Here is a 26,403-nt window from a genome sequence, read left to right on the forward strand (position 1 = left end):
GGTAGGGCCACACGTGAGGCTTTGGGATCCTGAGTGTATCCAGGGTGGGTGTGAAGATAGAGGGCCTGGGGGACACTGGCATGTTAGGGGTCCTGACAAGGAAATGAAGGGCATAGAGTGTGACACAGGGTGGGAGAAGGCAGAGCCGCAGCGACCCAGGGCGATCCTTGCCGTGGGTGTCGCGCCTGGGGACAGGTCAGGCGGGAACGTGGGGCCGAGGCAGCCTCTGAGTTCAGGGCCCTCCGTCCCCAACCTGTGGCACGGTTCCCTGTCTGCAAGGCGAGCCCCGCCTGCTCAGTGGGGTGCGCGTGGGGAGCCCCCAAAGGCCTCGAGTCCAACCCGTCCCGCTAGGTGGTGGGGTGGCTGGGGGACCTCTCGCGGAGGGCTCGCGGGGGCTGGCGGGCGCCCCAGGCCGAGTCCGGGCCCAATCCCCGGGCAGCCCCGCTCCCCGCGCGCCGCGCTTGTTGGAAGATAATGCTCTCGCTCCGGACCCGCCGAGTTGGGGCATTAGGGAAAGTTGGGGGACTTGACTTCGTCAAACTTGGTCACCACTGAACGCCCGCGAGTCGGACAGCCACGCCGGGCAGGGCGCAGCCGAAGCCTCAGGGCCCCCGCGCGGGCGGACCGGGCTCGGGGAGGGGCGGTGCTGCGCCGGGTCCGAGACCGGCGGGCGCGCCTGCCAATGGGCGTTGCCGCCTCCCCGCGGTCCCGCCCCCCAAGCCCGGGCCCGGGGCGCGCGAGCGCGGCAGATCAGACGCCTCGGGCTGACGCGCGGTGCGGGCGCTCTAGACGTGCCCTGCGGGGCCCACGCGGCCGCCCCGCGCCCAGCGCGCCCCGGGTCGGCAGCGCCCAGGATCGACCCGGTTCGGCCATGCCGCTGGGGGCGCAGGACGCGCTGTACGTGGCGCTGGAGCTGGCCCTCGCCGCGCTGTCGGTGGCGGGCAACGTGCTGGTGTGCGCCGCGGTGGGCATGTCGAGCGCGCTGCAGACGCCCACCAACTACTTCCTGGTGTCTCTGGCGGCGGCCGACGTGGCCGTGGGGCTGTTCGCCATCCCCTTTGCCATCACCATCAGCCTGGGCTTCTGCACTGACTTCCACAGCTGCCTCTTCCTCGCCTGCTTCGTGCTTGTGCTCACCCAGAGCTCCATCTTCAGCCTCTTGGCCGTGGCTGTCGACAGGTACCTAGCCATCCTCATCCCGCTCAGGTGAGGCGCGCGGCGCCCCCGACCCTGGAGCGGGTCGAAGCCCTGCGGAAGATCGCCCCCTCCAGGCCCAGGTTCTGCCCTGGGGGACCCGAGAGGCGCTCTGCGCTCTGGTTCCCAGGCCAGAGGGCGCTGTCCTTCCGAGACACGTGCGCCCAGGCATCCCACCTCGGTGTCCCGGGGCCGGACCGTGGAGGCCTCTGCTTCCCCGAAGGGGCACGTATCTTTAAGGGGATCTGCATTGGGACGGCTCCAGGGGCTGCGGGCACGGGACGCCCGGCCTGCCGTGGAAATTCCGGGGAAAGCGCTACCCGAGCCGGCGGGTGGAGGCCTGGGGGCAGGAGGTGTGGTGACCGCATGTCCTCCTCCGCGGGGAAAAAGGGCAACTGTTTCCTCCCACCCCTCACCCGCGGGCGACCTGGAGCGGTGGCCAGACGATACTCGGGGGTTGCGGGGGCGAAGGGTCCGGGAGGCTGGGGAGGTTCCAGGGCAGCCTTGGACTCTGGGACTTCGTGGACACAACTCCCGACTCGATTTCAGAACTCACCTGCAGCAAAATGAGCTCCATGCCACCGGGGATTGGGGTGGGTGCCAGTTAACTTTGGGCAACGTTAAGAACCTTTGCCCCTGCATGCTTAACTGGGGACTCAGATCACCTCCTTGTACTTTTCAAGAGTTAACTCTTGCTTGCCTGTCGCCAGGAGGAGCAGCCGTGGAGCCTCACGAGGTTGTGTACCTTTGTTTATCCCCTTAGGCCCTATCCCAGCAGGTGGGAAAGTGCCACCAGAATTTCAGAAAACTGGAAAACTCCGGGGTCCTGGCTTCCTCCCACACTGGGGAGATGGAGGATTCCGGGGATGGAGCCAGCAGTGGGGGTGGGGCCCCAGATGGAGCTCACAGCGTAATTCAAAGCTGAGAGCTTGGGAGTGTCAGGGGTTTTCCCGCTTTGCTGGGAGTATTTACTCTCTTCCCTGCCTGGGCCCCTTCCGCATTTCTGACTTAAGCAGCTTGGGATCTCTTTGGGTTTGGAGCTGAGAGAGGGAAACAGTCGCAGAAGTAGTTGAGAAGGGAAGGAATTTATTGAGTTCCAACTATGTGCCAGCCCTGCAAGGCAGTTTATATTAAACTTATGTCACTCCATCCTTGCTGCAGCTCCAGAGAGTAGGTGCTCTTACCTGCATCTTGTAGGTGAGGGGATGGTGACTCGGAGAGATTGGAGTCTTGCCCAGGATGGTGTATCTGGAATGAGTGTTGGAGCCAGGCCCTGAACTCTGAACTGGTGCGGTATTTCCACTGTGCCATGGGGCTGGCTTGTGGGGCTGTGTGTGGCATCAGTATCTGGGTTATCGGCAGAAAGCAAACTGCCATTTCTGGAAGTGATCCTGCCTGCAGTAAATTGGTGGTTGTAAGGGAATGTATTTGAGGGAATTGACTGGGAGAATGTGCTCAGAAGCCTTTTTAGCAGGCAGACATGTTGAGCCTGGTCTATGTGGGCTGTGCCCTGGGTCCCAATGGGAACAGGGGCCTCCTGCTTGCCGGGACAGTGAGACTGATCTGTGTGTCTGGGCCTTTCCACATGCTTCTGCCTTTCACATCTGATCAGGAGGCCCCATGCATCCCCTGAGGTGTGACAGAGCCCAGGGATTCCCCAGGCTGTGGTGACAGGGTGCCCTCCTCTTTCTTCTCACTTAGTGGTCCCTTTCCTGCCTCTTGGTTCTCGTGTTGCTCACTGATGGCCTTTTGGACTGTTTGCATCCAGCAGGCAGCCACAGGCCCCCAGCCTGAGTTCCCATCTAATGGAAACCCACTGGGCTTTCCCCTGGCAGAGGTCCAAACAGACCCTAGCTTAACAGGAGTTGCTTGAAGAACCAATCCCCTGTGCCTCGTGGAGCAGGAAGTTCCATAGAAGTTTAAATCTAGTTCTTGTCCTGATTTGTGTTGGGCTGGGTCTTGAAAAAAGTGGGTGTGGGTGTGTTAAAGGGAAAGAAATGTGAATCACAGGCCCCTAACTTCTCCTTTGCATTTGCTAAGGGCAGAAGGGTAGAAGTTGGGGGTAGGGAGGGAATGCATGCTCAGTGGAGAGTCACTAGGAAGCTTGTCCCATCTCTGCCCTCCTACCTGCCTACAGGAGTTCAGTAGTCCGGAAGAGGGGTGTGCAAGCAGTCCCAGCAGCATCTGACCTTTCCCTAGCACCAACTCCCACCCTCGGGTGCTGCAGAGATGACCCGGTTCTCATGGCTGCTGAGCCCTCTTGGGGGCTGGTACCCAGGGCAGACCTTCTGCCTTCAGCTGTCTCAGCACTTCCTGCTTCTGGGGAGTATGGCCCCCTGTGAGCAGCTAGACGTAGGTTACAGGGCCCTGCCAGGCCCTACTGGTTGGGGTGTGTGTGAGATCCCAGTGTCAGTATCTGCAAGCAGGGAGCCAGCAAGTCCATGGACTCGCCCTTGGCTCCACCCAGCTCACTGGCACAGTAGCTTGGAGGGCATTTATGCCCCAAAGCACTGAGTGTGAGGCCCTGTGGTCAGCTGGGCCGCAGAGGCCACAGCTCCTACCTGCCACCCAGTTATCAAGGCATACACCAAAGTGGATAGTTACAGGGCAGGAGGAAAGAGGAGCCCCGAGGTGATACTAGGTGCAAAAATGCCAACTGGCAGGACTGGGAAAGGAGGTGTTTCTGCACCTTTCCTACCCCCAGAATACTTGTGAATATTACCTCACATGTGAAAAGAAAGAATATTACCTTAGATGGATCTTGAGAGGAAGAGCTTAGCCTAGGTTATCTGGTGGCCCCTAAATGCAGTTACATCCTTAAAAAACACCTGCAGAGAGAAAGGAGGAGGCCCTGAGAAGGTGGAGGCAAAGCCGGGAGTGATGTGGTCCCAGCCAAGGGGATGCTAGGGTAGACACCAGAGGCTGGAGGGAGCGTGGAGTGGATTCCCCACAATCTTTGGAGGGATCCTAGAATGGATTCCCCCAGCCTCTGAGGGAGCATGGAGTGGAATCCCTCAAACTTCTGAGGGAGCGTGGAGTGGATTCTCCCCAGAGCCTCTGGAAGGATCGTGGAATTCCCCCCAGCCTCTGAGGGAGCGTGGAATGGATTCCCCCGAGAGCCTCTGAGGGAGCATGGAGTGGATTCCCCCCAGAGCCTCTGGAGGGATCGTGGAATTCCCCACAGCCTCTGAGGGAGCGTGGAATGGATTCCCCCGAGAGCCTCTGAGGGAGCATGGAGTGAATTCCCCCCAGAGCCTCTGGAGGGATCGTGGAATTCCCCCCAGCCTCTGAGGGAGCGTGGAATGGATTCCCCCGAGAGCCTCTGAGGGAGCATGGAGTGGATTCCCCCCAGAGCCTCTGGAGGGATCGTGGGATTCCCCCCAGCCTCTGAGGGAGTGTGGAATGGATTCCCCCCAGAGCCTCTGAGGAAGCGTGGAATGGATTCCCCACAACCTTTGGAGGGATCCTAGAATGGATTCCCCCCAGCCTCTGAGGGAGCATGGAGTAGAATCCCCCAAACCTCTGAGGGAGCATGGAGTGGATTCTCCCCAGAGCCTCTGGAGGGATCGTGGAATTCCCCCCAGCCTCTGAGGGAGCGTGGAATGGATTCCCCCCAGCCTCTGAGGGAGTGTGGTCCTGTCAACAACTAGAACCAAGCTTCTGGCGTCTGGACTGAGAGAGAATAAATATTCTAAACCTCCACACTGTGGCACTTTGTTACAGTGGTTCCAGGAAGCAGCCACTAACGTATACATAGGCTGTGTCCGTCCTCCTGCACGCGTCCATTCCTCTGTTTGCCTCCATGGTGAACTCCAGGAAGTCAACCATGTCACTGCCTCCAGTTCCATCATCACTGCAGTGCCACCGAGGGGCTCCTGTCAGGTCACCCTGCAAGGGCCCCCTTTTGGTAGAATCTTAATGTTCCCTTCTTGAACTTAATTGTACATGTCCTCTCTGCCATTCCTGACTAGCTCCTGGTGGGCCACCACGCAGTCCCCACCTCCTCCTCCAAGCTCCCCATAACCATTCTCTTACACGGCTAGGAGAGACATCGATTTGAAACATCAACCAGATCGAAGTTCCCCCGCTTGAAGTTGGGCAATGGAGCCTGCAGTAAGATCCGAGCACCCTCCCCGGCTTCAGGCCCTGTGTGACCTGGCTTCTGACCACCCTGTCCGCACCCTCTGACCTCGCACCCAAGGTCTTTCCCCACCCTCTCTGCCCTGTTTTTCCTCCCATCTCCCCATCTGAAGAGGCTTCTCAGCCAGTGCAGTTGTTTATCACCGGCTCTGTCATTAACCTGTGTCTTTACGTGGTCATAGCCCCTCCCGCCCAGCGTGAACTCTGAGGGAGGGACTTGGTGTGTATTTCGGACCGGGTCCTCCACCTGATGCTTGCTGTGGGGTAGGGATGGGTAAATTTAGGGTAAGTAGATGAGTGACTGGGTGAAACGGGTGTGTTAGGGTGTGTCATGCGCCAGGGGAAGCCAGGCAGTGACAGGGGCTAGCCAAAAAAGACCTGGGGAGGGAGCCCCAGGTGACAGATCCCAGTGACAGGCAGAGCTGTCTGGTGAAATGATGTAGGAAACAAGATGGCTCATAAATTCTTGTGAAGAAGAGAGGGGGAGCCATCTTCTGAAAGGATCTCTCAGGCGTTAGCAAGGAGGGGGTGGAGAGGCGCTCAGAGACCCGCAGGTGCTGAGGTCGAGGATTGGCTGCGGTGCAGTGGCTGCCTGGCCCTCAGGTCCAGGCTGCGGCTCTCTTGTGCAGTCCTGGGGCCCTTCTATACCTACATGAGGGAACGTGGCTCTCAGGAGTGAGGAAAGGTCACCCAGGACTCAGGAAGGGGCTTGGGTGCTGCTCTGCAGTTGTTCACCCTCCACTGTTGGCATGCGCTCCCCTCAGCTCCACCCCTGGCCTGGAGCAGTGGCTGCGCAGTGGCCGCATCTGAGCCCATGTCCACAGGGGTCGGTGGGAGCCTTCAGCCTGGCTGGGGGCTCCTTCCCGGGCAGGTGAGCTCCTGGCTGGGCACACACACATCCAGGCCGAGGCCAAGGTCTGGTCTGGTCTGCCCAGTAAGGCTCTCAAGGACTTCGCAGAACCAGGGTAATCCAATCTGGAGGGTAGGTGCCTAGAGGTCCCGCCCCCAGCAGAGTCCAACCAGCTGGACGGTCACCTAGGAGCACCTGGGAGCTGCCAGGCAGGGGGGAGAAGGAGCAGAGCCTGTGAGCAGTCAAGGTGTGGACAAGAGCACAGGGTTCCCCCTGGAGGGTGGGAGAGGGAGGGTCTGCCTGGCCACCTCAGGCATGCCCGGAATGTGGCCTGGAGCTGCCCCAGAGGCTGGGGGAGCTCCACGTGACCAGGAGCTCCTTTGCAGACCAGGCTCAGCCTGCACCGCTCTGTGTGCCCAGAGGGGTGGCGAGCCTGCCCTAGAGCAGCATTGGCTTCCTGTCTCAGCAGCATTTCCACAGAATCCTGAAAAGACAGGTGGCTTTGATCATCTGGAGAATAAGCATGTGGAAAGGGGCAAAATTAACCTTTTCACATGACAGATAATCTGCACGCCTTTCTCTGTAACTGTGTGCATGGGGTCGCTGGCTCGGGGGGCCTCTCCGCCAAGCACTGGCAGACCCAGTTACTCTGGGACCCAGTCTCTGTGTTTCGCTTTTGGTCGGTCACCTGTGGCTGCAGCTTGGGTATATGCTGCAGGGACATATAGGGGGAGCGGCATCCTCAGATACGCTGGACATTAGCCATTCTAGTCTTCTGAACAGCAGCCACTCTTTTGACGGCTTCCTGTGTGCCAGGCTGATCTCATTTCATCTTTATGACACCTTATGGGGGCAGATGCTGTTACCTTCCCCACCTCATGGATGAGGAAGCCAAGGCTCAGGAGGTTATGATCAGCCCAGGTCACCCAGAAGCCAGGACTGGGTCGGCGCATCTTCCCAGGAGCCCTCAGCTGGCATGTGAACAGCTGGGGGGAAAGCCTCTAAGCTCTGGGTTATCCAGAAGGACCCGCCTGACGAGTGGTCTCTTCTAGTGGTGGGTGAATGAGGGCACCAGCACACTGTCACTGGGACGCTTTGAACACTACATGGGAGAAGGAGGACTATAGCTAAATAGTGATATGGCCGAGGGAGGAAGGGGAAAGCTCCCCCTTGGCCGGCGTGCGTGAATGTCATAGGCTTTGGCTAACAGCTGCAAGGACCTGTGGAAGATAAGACCTCTTCCTTCATCCTTTTTCCTCAGATGTGGGAACTGAGGCCAGCCTTTCCCAATGCTTGATTCTTCAGAAATTGGGCTTCAGACATGGTTATTTTCCCTAAGGGCATTAATAGGTTGTGCTCTTTATCTCTGAGGCTAAGAGGCTGGAGACACTGCCTTTGGCAGGAGAAACTTAATAGCAAATAGCAAATTGAAAGAATTAAAGTTGAGAACTGTCATGGGCTTGAGGATGGCCTCTGACTCAGTCTGGGCTAAGGGAGGAGTGTGCTTTTTCTCCATAGGACTCATGCCAGACTTTTGTGTAGGGCATGAATGGGAAGAAAGAGGATTCTGAAAAAAATCAATTCTAGGAAGATGGTAGAACAGGAGGTTTCTGCAATCACCTCCCACATACACACTGAGGCAGCACCTCACTCTGAAAATGACCTGACGGCAGGCAGAACGGGTCTTCCACAGCTGATGATGTAAAGAGAAGGCCACGTCGAGCAGGGTAAAAGGGGCAGAGATGCAGGTGGGGTCTAAGCTCCCACCCTTCCAGAACGCCACTATTAGGAGGGAGGGAGGTGAGGAGGTGCAGGGGCCCCACACCAGGCACCCAGCCCCGGGCACCTGCACTGGGAAGACGAGCCCCCTAACGCTGGCTTTGAAAGCCAATAGGGCTTACCTCTGGGAGAGCCAGCGGGCCGTGGAGGCTGAGGCTCTGCTCTTGGAGGGTCGGGGGGCTGCGCCGGTTGGTCTGAGATCTAGCACAGAGGCAGCAGTTTGGAAAGTGCCTGGGTTATACATGCAGGAGATTTACTGGCTAACTTTGAGATGTATGCTAGAAGGGCAGAGGGCAGGGACCTGCAGGAGCTTAGCTGGGGGAGGAGGTCCTGGTGGGAGCTCTCCTTTGGCCTAGTTGGCTGGTCACCTGCTGGAGCCAGTCTGACGCTCTCCATCTATTGTGCTGGCATTGCCTGTCTCACCCCAGTTCTCCTCTGCAGACTCGCCCCACTCCAGCGGGCACCCCTCCAAAAATACTTCCACCCTGCCATACCCAGTGGGGCCTGCTGTCCCCCTCAGAGTGGTGGCTGCCTTGCTACACTGCGCAGCCAACCCCAGTGCCCAGTGCCCCTCGAGAGCAGCTCATGCCCTGGGGAGGAGTGGAGCTAACCCCACACACCAGCATGCCTGCACAAGGCACAGCAGGGCCTCTCTGGCAGCCGTGCAAGAACAAGCCCCACCCAGCAGCACACTGCAGCAGTTGTGGCCCAGCCTAAGAAGAGAGTTCATGCAGCCCACACAGGGGACACCCTGGAGCACCTGGTTCTGGTGACCATGGGGTATTGCACTGCTGGGCACCACAGGACACCTACTACAGAAGGCCACTTTCAAGATCAGGGGACATAGTGGCCTACCTAATACATAAAAACAAGCGCAGAGAGTCAGACAAAATGAGAAAGCAGAGGAATATGTTCCAAATGAAAGAACAAGATAAAACACCAGAAAAAGATAAACAAAACAGATATAAGCCATCTACCTGATGAAGAGTTCAAAGTAATGGTCATAAAAATACTCATCGGACTGGAGAGAGGAGTGAATGAGCTCAGTGAGAACTTCAACAAAAAGAGAGAAAATACATTATTGAGTCAGAGCTGAGGAATACAATAACAGGAATGAAAAATACACTAGGGAGAATCAGCAGCAGATGATAGGATGCAGAAGAACAGATCAGCAATCTGGAAGACAGGATAGTGGGAAGCAATCAAGCTGAACAGCAAAAAGAAAAAGGAAATGAGGATAGACTAAGGGATGTCTGCAGCAGCTTCAAGCATAATCACATTCACAGTATAGGGGTTTGCAGTATGTAAGAGGGAGAGAAAGGGTCAGAAAACTTGTTTGAAGAAATAATACCTGGACACTTCCCTAGCCTGGGTAAGGGAACAGACATCAGGTCAAGGAATCAGAGCTTCAGACAAGATGAACCCAAGGAGGTCCAAACCAGGACACATAATAATTAAATTGGCAAAAATTAAAGGTTAGAGAAATTCTTAAAAGCAGCAAGAAAAAAGCAAACATATACAAGGGAAACCCCATAAGGCTATCAGCTGATTTTTCAGCAGAAACATAACAGACCAGAAGGAAGTACTGACATGATGTATTCAAAGTGCTGAAAGGAAAACTATAAGCAAGAATATTCTACCCAGTAAGCTTATTGTTCATAATTGGGGGTAATATAGTTTCCCAGACAAACAAAAGTTAAAGAAGTTCATCACCACTGAACAGGCCTTAAAAGAAATGTTACAGGGACTTATTTAAGCAGAAAATAAAAGGCCATAACTAGAAGTAAGGAAGTACGAAAGGAAAAAACTTCACTGGTAAAAGCAAACATATAGTAACGGTAGCAGATTAATCAATTTATTAAGAAGGACAAAGGATAAAAGTAGTAAAATCGGTTACATACACAAGAATGAGTCAAGGGACACACAAAATAAAAAGATGCAAAATATGACATCAGATATATAAAACATAGGGGAGGGAATATTTAATAGTAGTGCTTTTAGAGCGAAAGCAACCATCAACCTAATACAAACTGCTGTATGTAGGGTGCTATATATAAACCTTTTAGTAACCACAAACCAAAAACCTATAATAGATACACAACAATAAAGAGAAAGGAGCCCGTTTAACACTAAAGAAGGTCATCAACACAAGAGAAGAGAACAAGAAGAACAGAAGAACTACAAATACAACCAGAAAACAATTTAAAAAGATGTACCTATCATGAGGGTGACCAGGTAGATGGTCTTGCCATTGTCCCAGACAAGGAAGGCAGGAGAAAATCTCAAAAAAAAAAAAAAAAAAAAAAGATGTGCCTATCAATAATTACTTTAAATGTAAATGGACTAAATGCTCCAATCAAAAGACATAGGGAGACTGAATGGATAAGAAAAACAAGATCTATCTATATGCTGCCTATAGGAGACTTACTTCAGATCTAAAGATACACACAGACTGAAAGTGAAGGGATGAAAAAAGATTCCATGCAAATGGAAGTGAAAAAACAGTTTGAGAAGTAGTACTTATATCAGACAAAATAGACTCCAAAACAAAGACTCTATACGAGACAAGGGCATTACACAATGATAAAGGGATCAATCCATGAAGAGGATATAACAGTCATATGCACCTGACATAAGAGCACCTAAATAAAACAAATATTAACAGACATAAAGGGAGAAATTCACAGTAATACAATAATAGTAGGGGACTTTAGTACCCCATTTACATCAATGGATAGATCATCTGGATAGAAAACCAAACCAATAAGGAACCAGTGGCTTTGAATGACACATTACACAGATGGACTTAACAGATATATGTAGAACATTCCATCTAAAAACAATAGACTATACATTTTTAAAAAATGCATTGGAATATTCTCCAGGATAGATACATGTTAGGCCACAAAACAAGTCTCAATTAATTAAAAAAAGACTGAAATCATATCACACATCTTTCCTGACCACAACAGTATAAAACTAGAAACCAATTATAAGAAAAACACTGGGAAAAAACAAATGCATGGAGGCTAAACAATGCTACTAATCAGCCAGTGGGTCAACAAAGAAATCAAAGAGGAAATTAAAAAATACCTGGAGACATCAAAATCTTTGGCATGCAGCAAAAGCAATTCTAAGAAGGAAGTTATTATAGAGATACAGTTCTACCTCAAAAGAAACAAGAAAAACCTCAATCTAACCTACAACTAAAGGAACTAGAAAAAGAAGAATAAACAACACCCAAAATTAGTACAAGGAGGACCTAATAAAGATGAGAGCAGAAATAAAACAGAGACTAAGAAAACAATAGAAAAAAATCAGTGAAACCAAGAGCTAGTTCTTCCAAAAGGTGAACAAAATGGACAAACCTTTAGCCAGACTTATCAAGAAAAAAAGAGAAAGGACATAAATAAACAAAATCAGAAATGAAAGAGAAGTTGCAGTTGACACCACAGAAACTAAAAAATTATAAGAGAATTCTATGAAGAATTCTATGCTAACAAATTGGACAACCTAGAAGAAATTGATAAATTCATAGAATCATGCAATCTTCCAAGACCATCCCAGGAAGAAACAGAAAATCTGAACAGACCAATTACTAGTAGCAAAATTGAACTAGCAATAAAAAACACCTAACAAACAAAAATCCAGGACCAGATGGTGTCACGGGTGAATTCTACCAAACATTTAAAGACAAGCTAATACCTATCCTTGTCAAATTATTCCAAAAAATAGAAGAGGAAGAAAGGCTTCCAAATTCATTCTACAAGGCCAGTATTTTCTAATACCAAAACCAGACAAAGACACTACAAAAAAGAGGACTACAGACCAATATCTCTAATGAACACAGGTGCAAAAATCCTCAACAAAATGTTAGCAAACTGAATTCAAAAATACATCAAAAGGATAATTCATCACAACCAAGTGGGATTTATTCCAGGGATGCAAAGATGGTACAATATCGGCAAATCAATGTGATTCACCATATATGGTATATATACCAGCTATAGTAGTGAAAACAGTGTGGTACTGACACAAAAACAGACACATATGTCAATGGAACAGAATAAAGACCCCAGAAATAAACCCACACACATGGTCAACTAATCTATGACAAAGGAAGCAAGAATAAATGATGGTGTTAAGAAAGCTGGGCAGCTACATGCAAAAGAACGAAACTGGACCACTTTCTTATACCATACACAAAAATAAGCTCAAAATGGATTAAAAAACTAAATATAACCATACAACTAAAAACATAATCATCGCTTGGACATGAGCCTTAGAAGTTTTTTTCTGGATATGTGTCTCCAAGCAAGGGAAACAAAAGCAAAAATAAGCACATTGGGTCTACATTGAACTAAAAAGCATCTGCGCAGCAAATGAAGCCATCAAATGAAATGAAAAGACAACCTAAGGAATAGAGAATATATTTGCAAATGATATATCCAGTAAGGTGCTAATACCCAAAACATGCAAAGAACTCATACAACTCAACACCAAAAAAACATGATCCAATTCAAAAATGAATTGAGGAACTGAATGGACATTTTTCCAAAGGAGACATGCTGATGGCCAACAGACATGTGAAAAGATGCCCCATGTCACTAATCATCAGGGAAATGCAAATCAAAACCACAATGAGCTATCACCACATACCAGTCAGAATGGCTAGTATCAAAATGATAGGAAATAAGTGTTGGTGAGGATGTGGAGAAGGGAACCCTTGTATATGCTGTTGGTGGGAAAGTAAACTTGTGCAGCCACTATGGAAAACAGTATGGAGGTTCCTCAAAAAATTAAAAATAGAAATAGCATAGGATCCAGTAACTCCACTCATTGGTATTTGCCCAAGGAAAACAAAAACACTAATTCAAAAAGATACCTGCACCCCCATGTTTGTTGCCACATTATTTACAATAACCAAGATATGGAAGCCACTTAAATGTCCATCAATAGATGAGCAGATAAAGAATACCATGGAATACTACTCAGCCATAAAAAAGGAACAAAATATTGCCATTTAGAACAATGTGGATGGACCTAGAGGGTATTATTCTGAGTGAAGTAAGTCAGATAAAGGAAGACAATTACCATGTGATTTCACTTGTAGGTGGAATCTAAACAACAAAACAAATGAGCAAACAACGAAACCCCATATAAACAGATTCCTCAATGCAGAAAACAAACTGGCAGTGGCTGGGGCGGGAGGATAGGTGAAACAGGTGAAGGGGATTAAAAGGTACAAACTTCCAGGTTGTACTGGAAAGTACAGTACTGGATGAAAAGTACAGCATAGGGAATATAGCCAATAATAGTATGGTAACTTTGTAGGGTGACAGATTGTAACTATACTTATTGTGAGCATTTTGTAATGTATATAGATGTCAAGTGACTGTGTTATATACCTGAAACTAATATAAGGCAACTATATGTCGATAAAATAATTTCAAAAATACATAAATAAATAGACAGTCAAATGCCAGAAAAACAGATAGAGCATTTTGAGCTGAGGTGGAGCACGCATGCAGGAGCAGAGGTGGAGGGCTCTAGAGCCTGGGCATCACAGTACTAGGTGGGGTGGGTCTGAGAGCACGCAGACCAAGGACAGGCTTGCAAAGGAGTTTGAATTTCGTCTTCAAGCCACTGGTAAGTCCATGAAGAAGGTCTTTTTTTTTTTTTTTAATTGTTGTGTTTTGAGTTAGAAATCAACCAGTATGCACAGGAGTAAACATTCAAATGTACAGAAGTGTATGAAAGGGGAAGTGAAGTTCTCCCCCTGCCTTGGCCCTCCCCCGCTCCTCTGCTGGCGCAGCCCTCCCTGTCTGCCTCTTTCCTCATTTCTTCCCAGGGCCGCTGCACCCTCTGGGGACACCCGGTCTGTGCTGCCACCTCCAAACAGAATCTGTCAACTCTCCACCATGAAAGAGAGGAGTGCAGCTCACGCCAGCCCTCCTCCCAGCACTGCTTCTTACAATTTCTGTTATAATTTGGTATCTTTCTGTGGATCATATTTCAGCCTCTATTTCTAATTCTATCAGTTGTGAGCAATGTCTGTTAACTGTCAAAGAAAACTGGGAAAAGAAGTACTGTCATCCCTTCCACGTCTCTGCCCGCTACTCTCAACTGTACATCATTTAGTAATTCATGCTGTTGTGAATAAATTGAAACCATATAAAAGGGTAAACTGGGAAAGTCACCCATCTCTTATCTGTGGTTTCCCAATTTGCCTATCAGAGCAAGCCACTGTTTCTTGCATTATTTTTACACAAATTACGTATTGAACACATGTATATTATACCATTACTTTTACATTGTCAAGGTTAATACCATTTACATTTTGTCAGGAAACTATAATAAAGTTTCCTGAACTTTGTAGAGAGTTTCTGGAACCTGGAAACCGACAAACAGCATTCACAGTGTTTTACTTGTATATTTCTTACTCCAGAGCAGAGTGGTATGACTGGACTAGAAAATACAATTGTGTCACTAAGCCTGTGCCTCTCAGGGAGACAGTTCTAGTGACCAGGTCAGAGGAATTCTGTTGTTAGTGCCATTGCTCAAAATTATGCTACGTTTTAGTCTGCTTCATGTTGGATCATGAATTTCCACCTGGAAATTCAAGGAAAGTTAAAGGAAGAACGTGGCTTCCTGCGTCCTTATGATGATCCAGCTCCTTCACCCTCGCTGCTGGGGGTCCTAAAATGCCCTCTGAGCGGGCTGCCCAACCCTCGTGTCGTCCTGCCTGTCGTCATCCTCTTGAAGTCTTTCTACCATTTCTTGCACTCCACATTCTCTTCCTTCTGGGATTCCATATTTGTATGTATGTAGATCATTAGGTAACTTTTTCAGGACTGGGAGACAAACTTTCTGGGTTCTTCCACGCCAAATGTGTTTTTATTTCCCACGTGGGATTGGTGGTTTGACTGGATACGGTTCAGAAGTTTAAAGGCGTTGTTAGAGACACGCAGTGTCGCCGAAGAGGTCTGATGTGTTTGTGATTCTTACTGGCAGCTTCTGTTTTCTCTCTGTAAGCCTTTTGCTTGGTGTTCTGGAATTTCAGGAAGTTGGGTCTAAACACTGACTTTCAGCTTTTCTCCTTCACTGGGGATGGTACTCCTAGGTGAACCTTCCCAGTCTGAAGACTTAGGTCTGTCTTCAGCTCTGAGATTTTACAAAAGAATATTTTCTTGATTTTTTTCCTCATCCCCATACTCTCTGCCCTTTCCTTCTGGGATTCTTAATGGGTAGATGGACACATGCCCCCATTGACCTATCTCTGTCTCTTAACTGTTCTCTTACCCAAAAGTTCCTAATACTTTAGTTTTTCATCCCCTTCTAGAATAGTTCCTTGACTCTTCCCCCTAGTTCTTATATTTTAAAAAAATTTTAGCATTCATATTTTTACTTTTGAATTAGGGCTAAAAGTTTTTCAGTCAATTTTGAAAGCCTTTTTGCTTTCACAGGGTTCAGATTCCTTCTCGTGACACATGGTGTGTATAATCAAAACTCATCCTCCATTCACGAGGTCTCAGGCTTCAGCTTGGGGAGAGGGTGGGAGTGAGGGAAAAACGCCCAGCCTTGTGGGAGACGGGGACAGGCGGGCAGGTGGGGGAGGCAGCCCCTAATGCCGGCCACCGGCAGTCTCCCTGGATTCCTGTCCCTCTTCTAAACCCCATTCCGGCCCCTGCTGTCTGCTAGGCCGGCGCCTTTCCCTGTGGCTGCCCCGCTTTCAGACTCAGGGCTCTAAGCCCCATCCTGTCTGCCTTCAGGCTCTAGAAACTCATTGACATCTCTGACCTGCTGATGTTACTCTCCACTTCTGTTTTTAGGATGGTTACGAATTTACTTCCTTTTGTACTTCTCTACTGCCATTTTAGTGTGATTTTCTGAGAAGTGATAATTAGGTGGGACCAGGAAGGCTAATGGGGGGTTTTAATTAGGAGTTTGATGTGGTCAGGTTTGCATTATGAGCATCACTGCAGTAGACAGCAGAGAAGGTGGCCTGGGGGGCCGAGGTCGTGCTGGGTCGTCAGTGTTGCCGTCCAGCTGGAGAGGAACAATTATGACCAGGGCCGAGGCCCCGGAGATGGAGGCAGAGTCTAGAGACATTCGAGACGTGGAATCCGAACCGCCCCGGGGAAGGCTGATGTCTGAGGCCAGCCAAGGGGTCTGGCAGAGTTTGGAGCAGAAGGGCCACGGGTAACGCCGCACGGCCAAGAGACCGGAGCAGGAAAGAGCCCTGAGAGCCAGCGGTCCGAGTAAGGACCGCGGGGCTTGGGAGTGGGGCCCGCAGGGCCTGTCGGCCCACGTGAGTGCTGCTGCGGGTGTTCGGACACCCCGCACTGAGCACTGTGCTTCTGGCTGGAACACGGGCCCACGGGACAGGTTGGGGACTTGCTGGCCAGAGGGCTGTTGGGCGTGAGGGACAGGGAGGAGGCCAGGGTGACTCCCAGGTTTCTGGGTAACTGGGTGGTGCCATCCCAAGACACGAGGGCTTGGAGCTGGGGCACTTTGGGGCTGTACAGCCCTGCCCTCGGGCCCGGGACCCAGCCCTCCTGCTCTGGGGAGCCCAGCGCCTGTCAGGACTCCTGGCTCCCTGTTGGGCAGCCTCTCCCTCCGCAGGCACTTTCTCTCAATATTTAAACGTATTCAAGCCCCTCCCGCTTCTCTCGGCCTCGCCTTCTTGGGCTTATGGCCTGTTTTGCTCCCATCCCCCCACCACAGACTTCCCAATGCGGCTCTTTGTACCTGATACCTCATCTTCCCAGGCTGCTTTCAACACCGCTGCCAAGCCCGCTTTTTTCCTTTTGCTGTAGAGAACTATGAAGCCTTTCTGAAAGACATCACAGAACAGACCTGTCTCTGCGCTTCTTACGCGCCCCCTCCAACCACTTCCCTCTGGTCTCATCTCTGCTTCGGCCTCTTCCAGGCTGTGGTCTCCTCTCTGGCCTCTGCTCTCAGGCTGCCCTTTCAGCCCGTTCTTTACCTAGCAGCCATCTTTCTAAAATGACAACCTGATCGCCCCTCCTGCCTTTGCCTGTATGCCCAGCACCTTGGGATAAGGTCCCAACTTAATTACTTGTAAGGTGTCCCGGTGTCTAAGGTTGCCCTCTCCTCTCCCTCATAAGCGGGGCTCATGGTCCCTCATTATCTCCAGTACGTGGGCCAGGTCCTGGCTTGGCACACGCGTGCCTGTGCACACGCATGCCCATGTGACTGGGTGGGGTGACTGGGTGCTGCCTAGACATGGGAAGCCCACAGAGGGTGTCCCCAAGAGAGAGGGTGCAAGAATCAGAGCCGGGCAGAGACTGAGAGGAGAGACAGGAGAACTGAAGAGGCGGCAGGACAACAGGCTGTCACCACTGAGCCGGCGGAGCGACTTCAGGAGGGAGAGGTCAGCAGAGTTACTGGGGGTATGAGAGCTCCTGACTCGGCATTTTCAGAAATCAGTAGTAACCTAGTTGTTTAATAACAGGGATTTTTAAAAAATTATAAAACAAATGCAGTACATGTGTGTGTGGTGTGTGTATGTATACGTATATACATGAGTGCACATACACACTGTGTTCATGTGTAATTTTTAAAAAGCCCCTGCTATTACCTAAATTTGCTATTTATGTAACTTGCTATTTATTTGCTGTTACAAAAATTAAAAAATATAATACATAGATATATATGTATATTAGATACACACATATGTATTTGTACCCAAGTGACTAATGTGGTCCGTGGTCCAGAAAGAATGAATCATCCTGAAGTAGTTAATTTTTTTCACAACCTCTGAGCTGCAAAACTATTACAGTGAATTCCCATATATTCTTAATGCACAAATTGTTCCTATTTTGCTACATTTGCTCTCCATCTGTGTCATACATGCATGCACGCAATTATACTCAGGAATTGTAACACTGATATAGTTCAGTCTCTAGACAGATGTCCCCCATTATCGCAGTCATGTTCTTTATAGCTTTTTTAAAAATTCAGATTCCAGTAAAAGGTCATGTGTGCATTTAATTTGCTCCTTTAGTTTCTTTGAATCTGGATTATTTCCTCAGTTTTTTTTTCCTCTTTCAGGACATGAACATTTTTTAAGATTCCAGGTTATTTGTTTTACAGAATGTCCCTTGTCTTGGGTTTAGCTGTTCCCTTATGGTTAGACTCGGGTTAAGCATTGTTGGCGGGAACACTCCCTCCATGCTGGCTCCTTTCAGCCTGTCGTGAGGGATGCACGCAGTGGCAGTCTGTCCCGGTGGGGGTGTGTCTGTGTCTGCCACTGTAAGGGAGTTGCTCCCCACTGACGCCTCTTGCCTGAATCAGTTATTGCCGTTTTCCTCATTCCTCCCACCTTTATTAGTTTGCATTCTTCTGTAAAGAAGAGATTTGTTTACCTTTTCCCTGCTCTTCCTTAAATTACTTTTCTAATATTACTGTGGACTTAAGGGATTGATTTTCACCCAGTGTGCTATAATCCATTCCTGTTACTCATTTTAATGCCCAGGTTTGGGCAGAAGGAGGACCCACTCAAGTCCACTTCTTCTTGACTGTTTCCATCAATTTTTTGAGCATTTCCCTTACTTTCTGGAACAGAGAGGTTTTCCAGGCTCACACTGTATTTTCCAGCTTTGGAGTCAGCCACTTCTCCAAGGAGCCCTGTTTCCTGTCAGTGGAGAATGGCATTTAGAAACCAAGATTTGGGTACATGTGCCCCTCGCTGCTAGAGGATCATTTCCTCTAGGCCCTTGCAGTGAACAAAGCTGGGAGTTTTGTTTTGTTTTCTAATGAGTTGGAGGATCTCTTGCTTGTTGTAGAATGCCATCTGACTAATGAGTAGGAATGGCTGAGTTAAGCAAATCAATTGGCAGCTGTCAAAGTAATAAATAGTCCAGGCAAGAATTATCAATACGTGCTAAAACTATTGGTGAAAGTTTGATGAGGAGCAAGATATTTAAAGTCACAAAGTATCTGCCTTAAGATTCCTACTGATTACAAAGGGAAAGGTAGTTACAGTGGAGGAACTTGGCAGACGCAGTGTTAACCAAGTGATCACCAGTAACGGGACACTGACACGTGCGGCCCGATGCAGAGGCCAAGGCTTCTGACGTCGATATTCCATCCGAAGCATGAGTTTTAACCCTGCCAGGGAGGGTGCATTTGGGCGCCAGGACAAGTTTTCTTTTTCTTCCCTGGTCTGGCTTCAGGCAGTGGCCTTTTTCTCAGGGGTCTTATTTCATGTGAAGGAGTCTGTCCGGGTCCCCCCAGGTGTGTGAGACCAAAATACGAGACTCACCAAAAAACAGCCTCAAAGGTGAACCCTCAGAGGCCCAGTCCCAGCTCCTCGCCTCAGTCTCACCGGGTTGAGCCACCGCCTGCCTGCTCTGGACTGTCTCCTCTGGCCAGGCCAGCTGGTGGGAGAGCTGACAGCTGTCCTCTCCGCTCCCTGCATCCCTCATTCATTGTCCTTGGCGACTGTGAAAGACAAGGGCATCTCCTCCAACCACCTTTGCATGTGGCAGTGGGCTCAGCTTGGGCCCCACCAGGCCCACCACTGGGGTCAGACATGTCTGAACCTGGAGTAGATGAGAACCCCTCAGCAGCCAGTGTAGCTGAGGGTCCTGGCCCCGTTGGAGGGACTTGGCTGAAGGTAGCCCTGGTGGCCACAGCTTGTTATCTGGGGCAGGCAGGCACCGTCCTTTCCCCAGGCTGCCCTGCAGGCTGGAGCTATGACATCTCAGACGGTGGGCACAGGCAAATCGACCTCAGTACACCCGCCACAAGTGTTAAATAAGAAACCTTCCTGCTCCCAGACCTGAAGGTCATATAAATAGAACCAGACAGTGTAAGAATGGTTTTATTTGTTCCTTAAACGTTTGATAGAATTCATTAGTGAAGTCATCTGTCTCTTAAGGAGTCTTTGTGGGAAGGTGTTTGGTTATATATTCTATTTCATTAACAGTGCTATTCAAATTTTCTCTTTCTTCTTCTGTCCATGACAACTTTGAAAAAATCTTGTTAGCTTGGTTCCACAAGAAATCTGGAAAATGAGAAGCAACTACTCAGCATAAAAATTTCCCTCTTATAGAGACAGCCTCCTAGGAACTATGAGCTGAAACTCAAGACATGTTCACAAACCCCATGCCTTGTTTTGTTTAGAGCTGCCAAGTGGCTAGTAAACATGTATGTGTGACCGAGAAGCCAGAGTTTTGTTCCCTTCTTGTGAAATCAGGCTTCTGTTCAGCATTTGGTTGCCAGGCCTGGAGTTAGGTGTGTTGGATACAACAGCAAATACAGCCACTAAGGAGCACCTTATTCAAATGGAGGGAGACAGAAAATGAGTAGTTATGTGGGAGAATTTTGGAGAGTGCTGTGGGGGTCGGGAGGAGCACAATGGAGTGCTTCAGTGCAATCCGATCCCCTCCCCCAGGAATTTCTGCCATGCATACACAGGGGAGGGATGCTGGGAGAGCAGAGAGCGCCAGCTCGGCCATGCTCCATCTCTGATGTTGCCAAGCAAAAGGAGCCGGAATAGTGGGGCAGCAGGAGTTTCCCCAGAGGAAGGAAAAGGCCCTTAGTTCGACTGCTGTACAGTTGGAGCAGCTCTGGGCTCCCAGGACCAAAGAGAAAAAACCCGTGTCTGGGCTGTTCCTTCCGCAGAAAGCCACGGCCCAGCCCGTTGGTCTTGTCACTGCCCACCAAGCCTGACCTGATGCAGTCCCCAGGCTCAGAACTCCTCTTACAGGCTTTGTTCTTGGCACCCAGCAGCTTTGCTCTAATTACAGTTCAGCCGGGATTTCTGCCAGACTTTTTAGTGCATCTTTAATATTCACCATGGCAGCTTCCAGCCCCATTGCACTGCGTGCCTGGGTGGTCCACGTTACTTTGTTAGTCCTCTAGTTATACAGTTGTGTAGGTTTTGTGTGGTCTGCCCTTCCCCCTTTTCCTATTAGTCATATTATTATTCATGTATAATTTTAGAGAATGTGAGGTTTTCTAAGAATGTATATATTGCTTTATAGTAGAAATGTTTGTTTTACAGAGGAATGAAACTTCTGAACTAGACAGAATATGAAGAAAAAAGTCCCTAAACAAGTAATAAACAGTATTAAGAAGCAGCAACAGAAGTCTGTGTGCATTTACTAAGCAGTTTGCATTTGTAAAGTGCTTTGTACACATTTTATCTATGTTAGAAGCCCCAGCAGCAGCGTGAGGTGGGTTCTGGAGCCACTGTTTGCCCCATTTTTCTGATGCCAGAGCTCAGACTATCCAGCCCCTGCTGGACTGGCCAGGCTCAGGGTCACTGCCTGGGGTAGTGTTACCTAAGAGCTGGGCATTCTGATTTCTGAGGCTAAGGAGACCTGGTCTGAGCTGAGGGCCCCAGAAATGGGCCAGCACCTGTCAGGCAGCCCTTGGCGCTCCCCTCTTCCCTTACATAACCTCAGTGTCCACACTGCCCCTCCATGTGCCTGTTTTTCTGTCAGCCTCCTTAGCTAATGAGCCCCTGAGATGGACAGCAGGTGGGTCACGGTGCTGCTCCGTGCACAGAAGCGGAGCAAAGCCACTCCCAGAGCGGGGCTATCCCAGGACTCCCCTCTGTGGGGGCCTGGGACTGCTCCTGCTTGTTTGGGATAATAAAGCTGCCCGTTTCCTTTATTCATTTCCAATGGCTTTTGTTTACTTCTCTATACTTGGGGCAGAAGTGCGGCTTCCTCGGCCTTACTGCTGTGCTCAGTGCCCTCTGAGTGACTGGCAGAGGGGTAAATGTAGCAAAGGACATGGCCCCTGCCTTTCAGGAATGTTTTAGGGACACACACACATGCATGCATGGGGCTGTCCTGAGAGCCTCTGGTGCACAGGGAGCAAAATGTGGGGCCAGGGAGGGAGAGAGCCATTCAGGGGAAGGACAGAGGCCCAGCTGGAGGAAGGAGATGAGGAGACACAGCAGGAGGTTTCCGGAGCCTTCCTGAGATGTCTGAGACCCAGGGGTCATCCCCGCGCAGCAGGCTGCTCCGTGCAGGGACGCCTGGCTGCCTTCTGTAGCACTCCTGTCTCCCATCCTGGGCCTGGGGCCTGCCTGGGTCTCATGGACACGGTTCTGCCATCATGGAGTTGGAGCTCCAGGCTGAGTGTGCTTCTGTCTTTGGGGTCCACCCTTCTCCTGTGGGTCGATTGCGTCCTACAGAACAAAGAAAGTCTCTTTGCTGCCTTTTAAGGACTGCCTGCCAAGAGGGTTGCAGAGGCCTCTTCCTCCAAGTCTCCAGTTCCCACGTGGCTTCAGAGGGGAGGCTCCCTAGAGCTGGCAGGCACTTTGGGAAGGGGAGACATGTCTAGGAGGAACGTGAAGCAGCTGAACGTGGCTGGCTGCACCTGTAATGGGCCCGTGGCTGGGCCCAGAGCTGGGATTTGTGAAAGAGCTGTGGGTTCCTGAGCAGGAAGATGACTGCTTTTGGTAAATTAGAGTTGTATTAGATTGGGTTTGTGTCCTGATTTAGGGGAAGCAGTAATTTAACCTCTCTGAGCCTCAGTTTTCACACGTGGAAACTGGAGGTGGCAGCTCTGAGGTCAGCAGGCATGTTTTGAGATGGGTAAACCATGCAGCTTAGTGCCCCTTGGAGCAGGTGCTTGGGCAGTGGGGGCTCTGTGTTGCTGATGTGTTCTGGCAGCTGGGGGACGGGTCTGCAGGCGCATGTCTCTGAAACTTGGTTCAAAGGCTGCTTGAATGGGAAACTATCTGCTAATTAGGAGGAAATCAGGAACTTATTTTAGATGATAAAATGGATGATGAACTTTTTTTACTTTAAAGTTTCAAGTACCAGTGGCACGTTAAAGATGAAAATGGAGCCATGATGGTTCTCGAGCTGGTGTAGCTCAAAGACATCATCAAGGACGTGGTTGCCCTCCTTCCTTTTGCTTTGCCGTTTGCTCTGTCTTCAGGCTTGTCCCTCATGGTCACAAGATGGCTGCTGCAGCTCTAGACATCATAGCCTCCCATAAGTGCATCAAAACCAGAAAGCGATGGGTGTTGGTGTTGGGATGAGCTCTCCACTTGGGTCTGTCTCCTTTTATCAAGAAGTGAAATCTGTCCAGCCCAGCAGACTTCCTTTTGTCCCACTTGCCACCCATGTATCTACCCTGGACCACTACTGACAAGAGGATTTGCTTCCCCCAAATATAAGTCGTCCCCCATAGCGGGCCTGTATTCAGCTGTACTCAGTTAAATACAGATGAGTCCTGTGAACAATGAGGAGTGAGGGTAGGTGCCCACAGATCTAAAGTCTTGTGACTCTTAGTGTCTGGCTTTTAGGGGGCTGGCTGCCTGTTATCCTGCAGGGACCAAGTGCTTTATTTACATCGCTGCTTGAGATAATGACCAGGAGTAACAGTTTTTTTAAGGACTGGTTTTACATTCCTGATGAGGAAGGAAGCAGAAAGGATTTGGAAATAGATGGATTTATTGGCCAGAAAAAATCCAGTGAGCCACTGAGTCCAGCAGATCATCTGTAGTAAAGGCCTCAAAACTGAGCTGCCCTTATAGGGAGCAGAAAAGATTAGGGATCACTAACTTCCTCAGATTAGGGATCACTAACTTCCTCAGCAAACTAAGCCAGTTCTCCTGCCTGTTCGGGCCACAGCATCAGGTATTCTTAATAAGTAGAATGTTACCAGACAAATCAGATCACAAACAAGGAATGTATTCGTGATGGCCATATAGAGCCTGTAAGCAAGGCACTGTGCAGGTCCTGAGGATACCAATACGAAGGGACAGGTCCCAGTGCTCAAGCGGCTGACATTTTAATTGAGGGAAAAATACATACAACATAAACAAGCTCTATGACAGGTGCGTGTGGCACCAGCGTGAGAGTGGCCACCTCTGCCTGAGGGATGATCAGGAAAGGAGGGGACCCCGGAAACAGGGACAGGTATCTTGTCCAGCACTGACAGCAGCATGGGCTGGGAGGGAGTTGCTGGTTAGGAATAGAGGCACTGGATGTGTGGGGTTGAGGCCTGGAGGGCTTAGTGGGCCTTGCTGAGAAGTACAGGCCTTATCCTGCAGGGGGAGGAAACTGGACACTTTCCAGACAAATCTTAAGGTAATGTGTATCAAATTATTTTCTAATTTTTTATTTCATTTATATAACAATTGCATTGAATACATATTATGAATCAATTATTAACAGCCAAGCTTAGAGCTTTGCTATAAAGCATATATGGACTAGTTTATAGCAAAATGCCTAAAAACAAATGATTTTAGTCATTTTAAATAAGATTTAATGGTTTAAAAATAACCAAAAGAATTTTTTTTTTTTGGTTATTTCCCGATTTTTGTCAATGAATGCTAGCAGAGATGGGGCATGACCAGAAGCCTAGCTCTCAGCAGTTTACAGTGTTCAGGGGCAATTCCTCCCATGGCCCAGGGCCATCCTCTTTGTCTATTTGTAGGTCAGGATTCTTGCCCAGAGCTTCCAGGTAGTCCCTCCAGGGGGCTCCAATCCTCACATCCTCCTGGTTTTGTTCAAGTGTCACCTTAGCAATGACGCTTCCCTTGACTGACCTCATTAAAACTAGGTCCTGCCAGTCCTGGTTTTCCTTCCTCTGCTTTTCCTTTTCCATAATACACATATCTCCTTCAAACATAGCATATAACTTACTAACTTTTGTTTGCTGTGTATTATTACCATCTCCCTCTACCACAGTGTAAATCCCTGAAAAGCAGGATCTTTGTGTGTGCTGTTCACTGGTGTATCTCAGCCACCTGGACAGTGTCTTATAGAAGGCCTGGATCACAGGTCAGGAGCTGAGTCATTAGAAAGCACCCTCTGAGACTTCTTCATCGTTCTCATTGACCACTTGTAAACAGAGGTAAGTTAGTCAAGTATGAAAATCTTACTGAACCTGTTGGAGCAAAGCAAAACACTGTGTCTTTAGTGTTGAAGGTAAAAGGCCCTGGTGCCCTTTGATGGTGAACTTTATAGAGGCTGTTAGGGGTAAAGGCCATGTGCAAAAGCAAGGGTAGGCTGTTGGACTTTGCCAAGCATTGTAAACTGACAATAATACATGACATTTCTTGAACAGGTACAAGAGTTTGGTCACTGGGACCCGAGCCAGAGGAGTTATTGCTGTGCTCTGGGTCCTTGCCTTTGGCATTGGCCTGACCCCATTCCTGGGGTGGAACAGTAAGGACAGTGCCACCAACTGCACAGAGTCCTGGGATGGAGCCACAAATGAAAGCTGCTGCCTTGTCAGGTGTCTTTTTGAGAATGTGGTCCCCATGAGCTACATGGTGTACTTCAATTTCTTTGGGTGTGTCCTGCCCCCACTGCTCATAATGCTGGTGATCTACCTCAAGATCTTCATGGTGGCCTGTAGGCAGCTGCAGCGCACGGAGCTGATGGACCATTCGAGGACCACCCTCCAGCGGGAGATCCACGTAGCCAAGTCCCTGGCTACGATCGTTGGGATTTTTGCTCTGTGCTGGCTACCAGTACATGCCATCAACTGTTTCAATCTATTTCAGCCAGCGTGGGCTAAGGATAAGCCTAAGTGGGCAATGAACATAGCCATTCTCCTATCACATGCCAACTCGGTTGTCAATCCCATTGTCTATGCCTACAGGAACCAAGACTTCCGCTACACTTTTCATAAAATCATCTCTAGGTATGTTTTCTGCCAGACAGAAGTCCTCAAGAGTGGGAATGGGCAGGTGGGGGCAGAGCCTGCTCTCGATGTGGGCCTATGACTGATGCTCTTTGAAAAGGCATGAATTTACAATTAACAAAGGGACAGGACCTGACCAGCTGATGGTCATTGTGAAAGACAGCTACGCATCACAAGCGTAAGGATTGCCTCTTCTGGACATCACCACACATCTAGCTAATATGTACATGTTATCAGCAGGCTCCAAGGGTTGACACATGTATTTCTTGTTCTCTCTAGCTATACTGTCTGGGCAATGCTGATGGCTTGAATGGACTGTTAATAGGCTATTTTGCTTTGTTAAACATTTGTTTTTCATGGTAGAGAATAATTCAAACTATTTTACTGTGAAACACTGTGAACTATTATAACACAAATGTTTAACTTCAAGGCAATGGAAAAATAAAAGTTAACATAATAAAAATATATGTACTTGTTCCCAGGAAAATTAAAAGTATAATTCTTTAAGCTACAAACTGCTCTACTCATTTAGGGAAATGGTACTCTCTTAAATTCTAAAGTAGAATATCATCAGATAACAATTTTGATAATTTTTTTCCATATATAGCTGACTACCCTAGAGGATGAAACCAGGGAAATTGGCTCCCTTTTCTGCCAGATTCCATGTCCCCCCTTCCAGAGCCAGGTAGTGAATTTTACTTCTTTCCCAAGTTCAAGTTTGGCCAAGTTGCTGGATCCCAAAGTGTGAACATTTTACTAAGTAAAACTATGTAACTGTATTAAGTGAA

General features: G+C 49.2%; 1 protein-coding gene across 2 annotated transcripts; it reads left to right on the forward strand.

Moving 5' to 3' along the window:
• Positions 1-721: 721 nt before the first annotated feature.
• Positions 722-26,289, forward strand: ADORA2B (adenosine A2b receptor). Of its 2 annotated transcripts, none has more exons than XM_037013167.2 (2): positions 722-1,179; positions 25,034-26,289. In XM_037013167.2, the coding sequence occupies exons 1-2, from the start codon at positions 872-874 to the stop codon at positions 25,695-25,697; spliced, it is 972 nt and encodes a 323-aa protein (XP_036869062.2). In that variant the 5' UTR covers positions 722-871; the 3' UTR covers positions 25,698-26,289. The 2 variants fall into 2 exon arrangements, with proteins under 2 accessions (XP_036869062.2, XP_017526867.3); XM_017671378.3 differs by having other exon boundaries at positions 725-1,206.
• Positions 26,290-26,403: the final 114 nt, after the last annotated feature.

Source organism: Manis javanica, chromosome 4, assembly GCF_040802235.1.
Source record: "Manis javanica isolate MJ-LG chromosome 4, MJ_LKY, whole genome shotgun sequence".
Lineage (NCBI taxonomy): Eukaryota > Metazoa > Chordata > Mammalia > Pholidota > Manidae > Manis > Manis javanica.

Excerpts from the sequence above, each read along its gene's own strand:
- ADORA2B (XM_017671378.3), top strand. The coding sequence starts at position 872 with ATGCCGCTGGGGGCGCAGGACGCGCTGTACGTGGCGCTGGAGCTGGCC. Across the intron at positions 1,207-25,033 it reads GCCATCCTCATCCCGCTCAG|GTACAAGAGTTTGGTCACTG; the intron begins GTGAGGCGCGCG and ends TTTCTTGAACAG.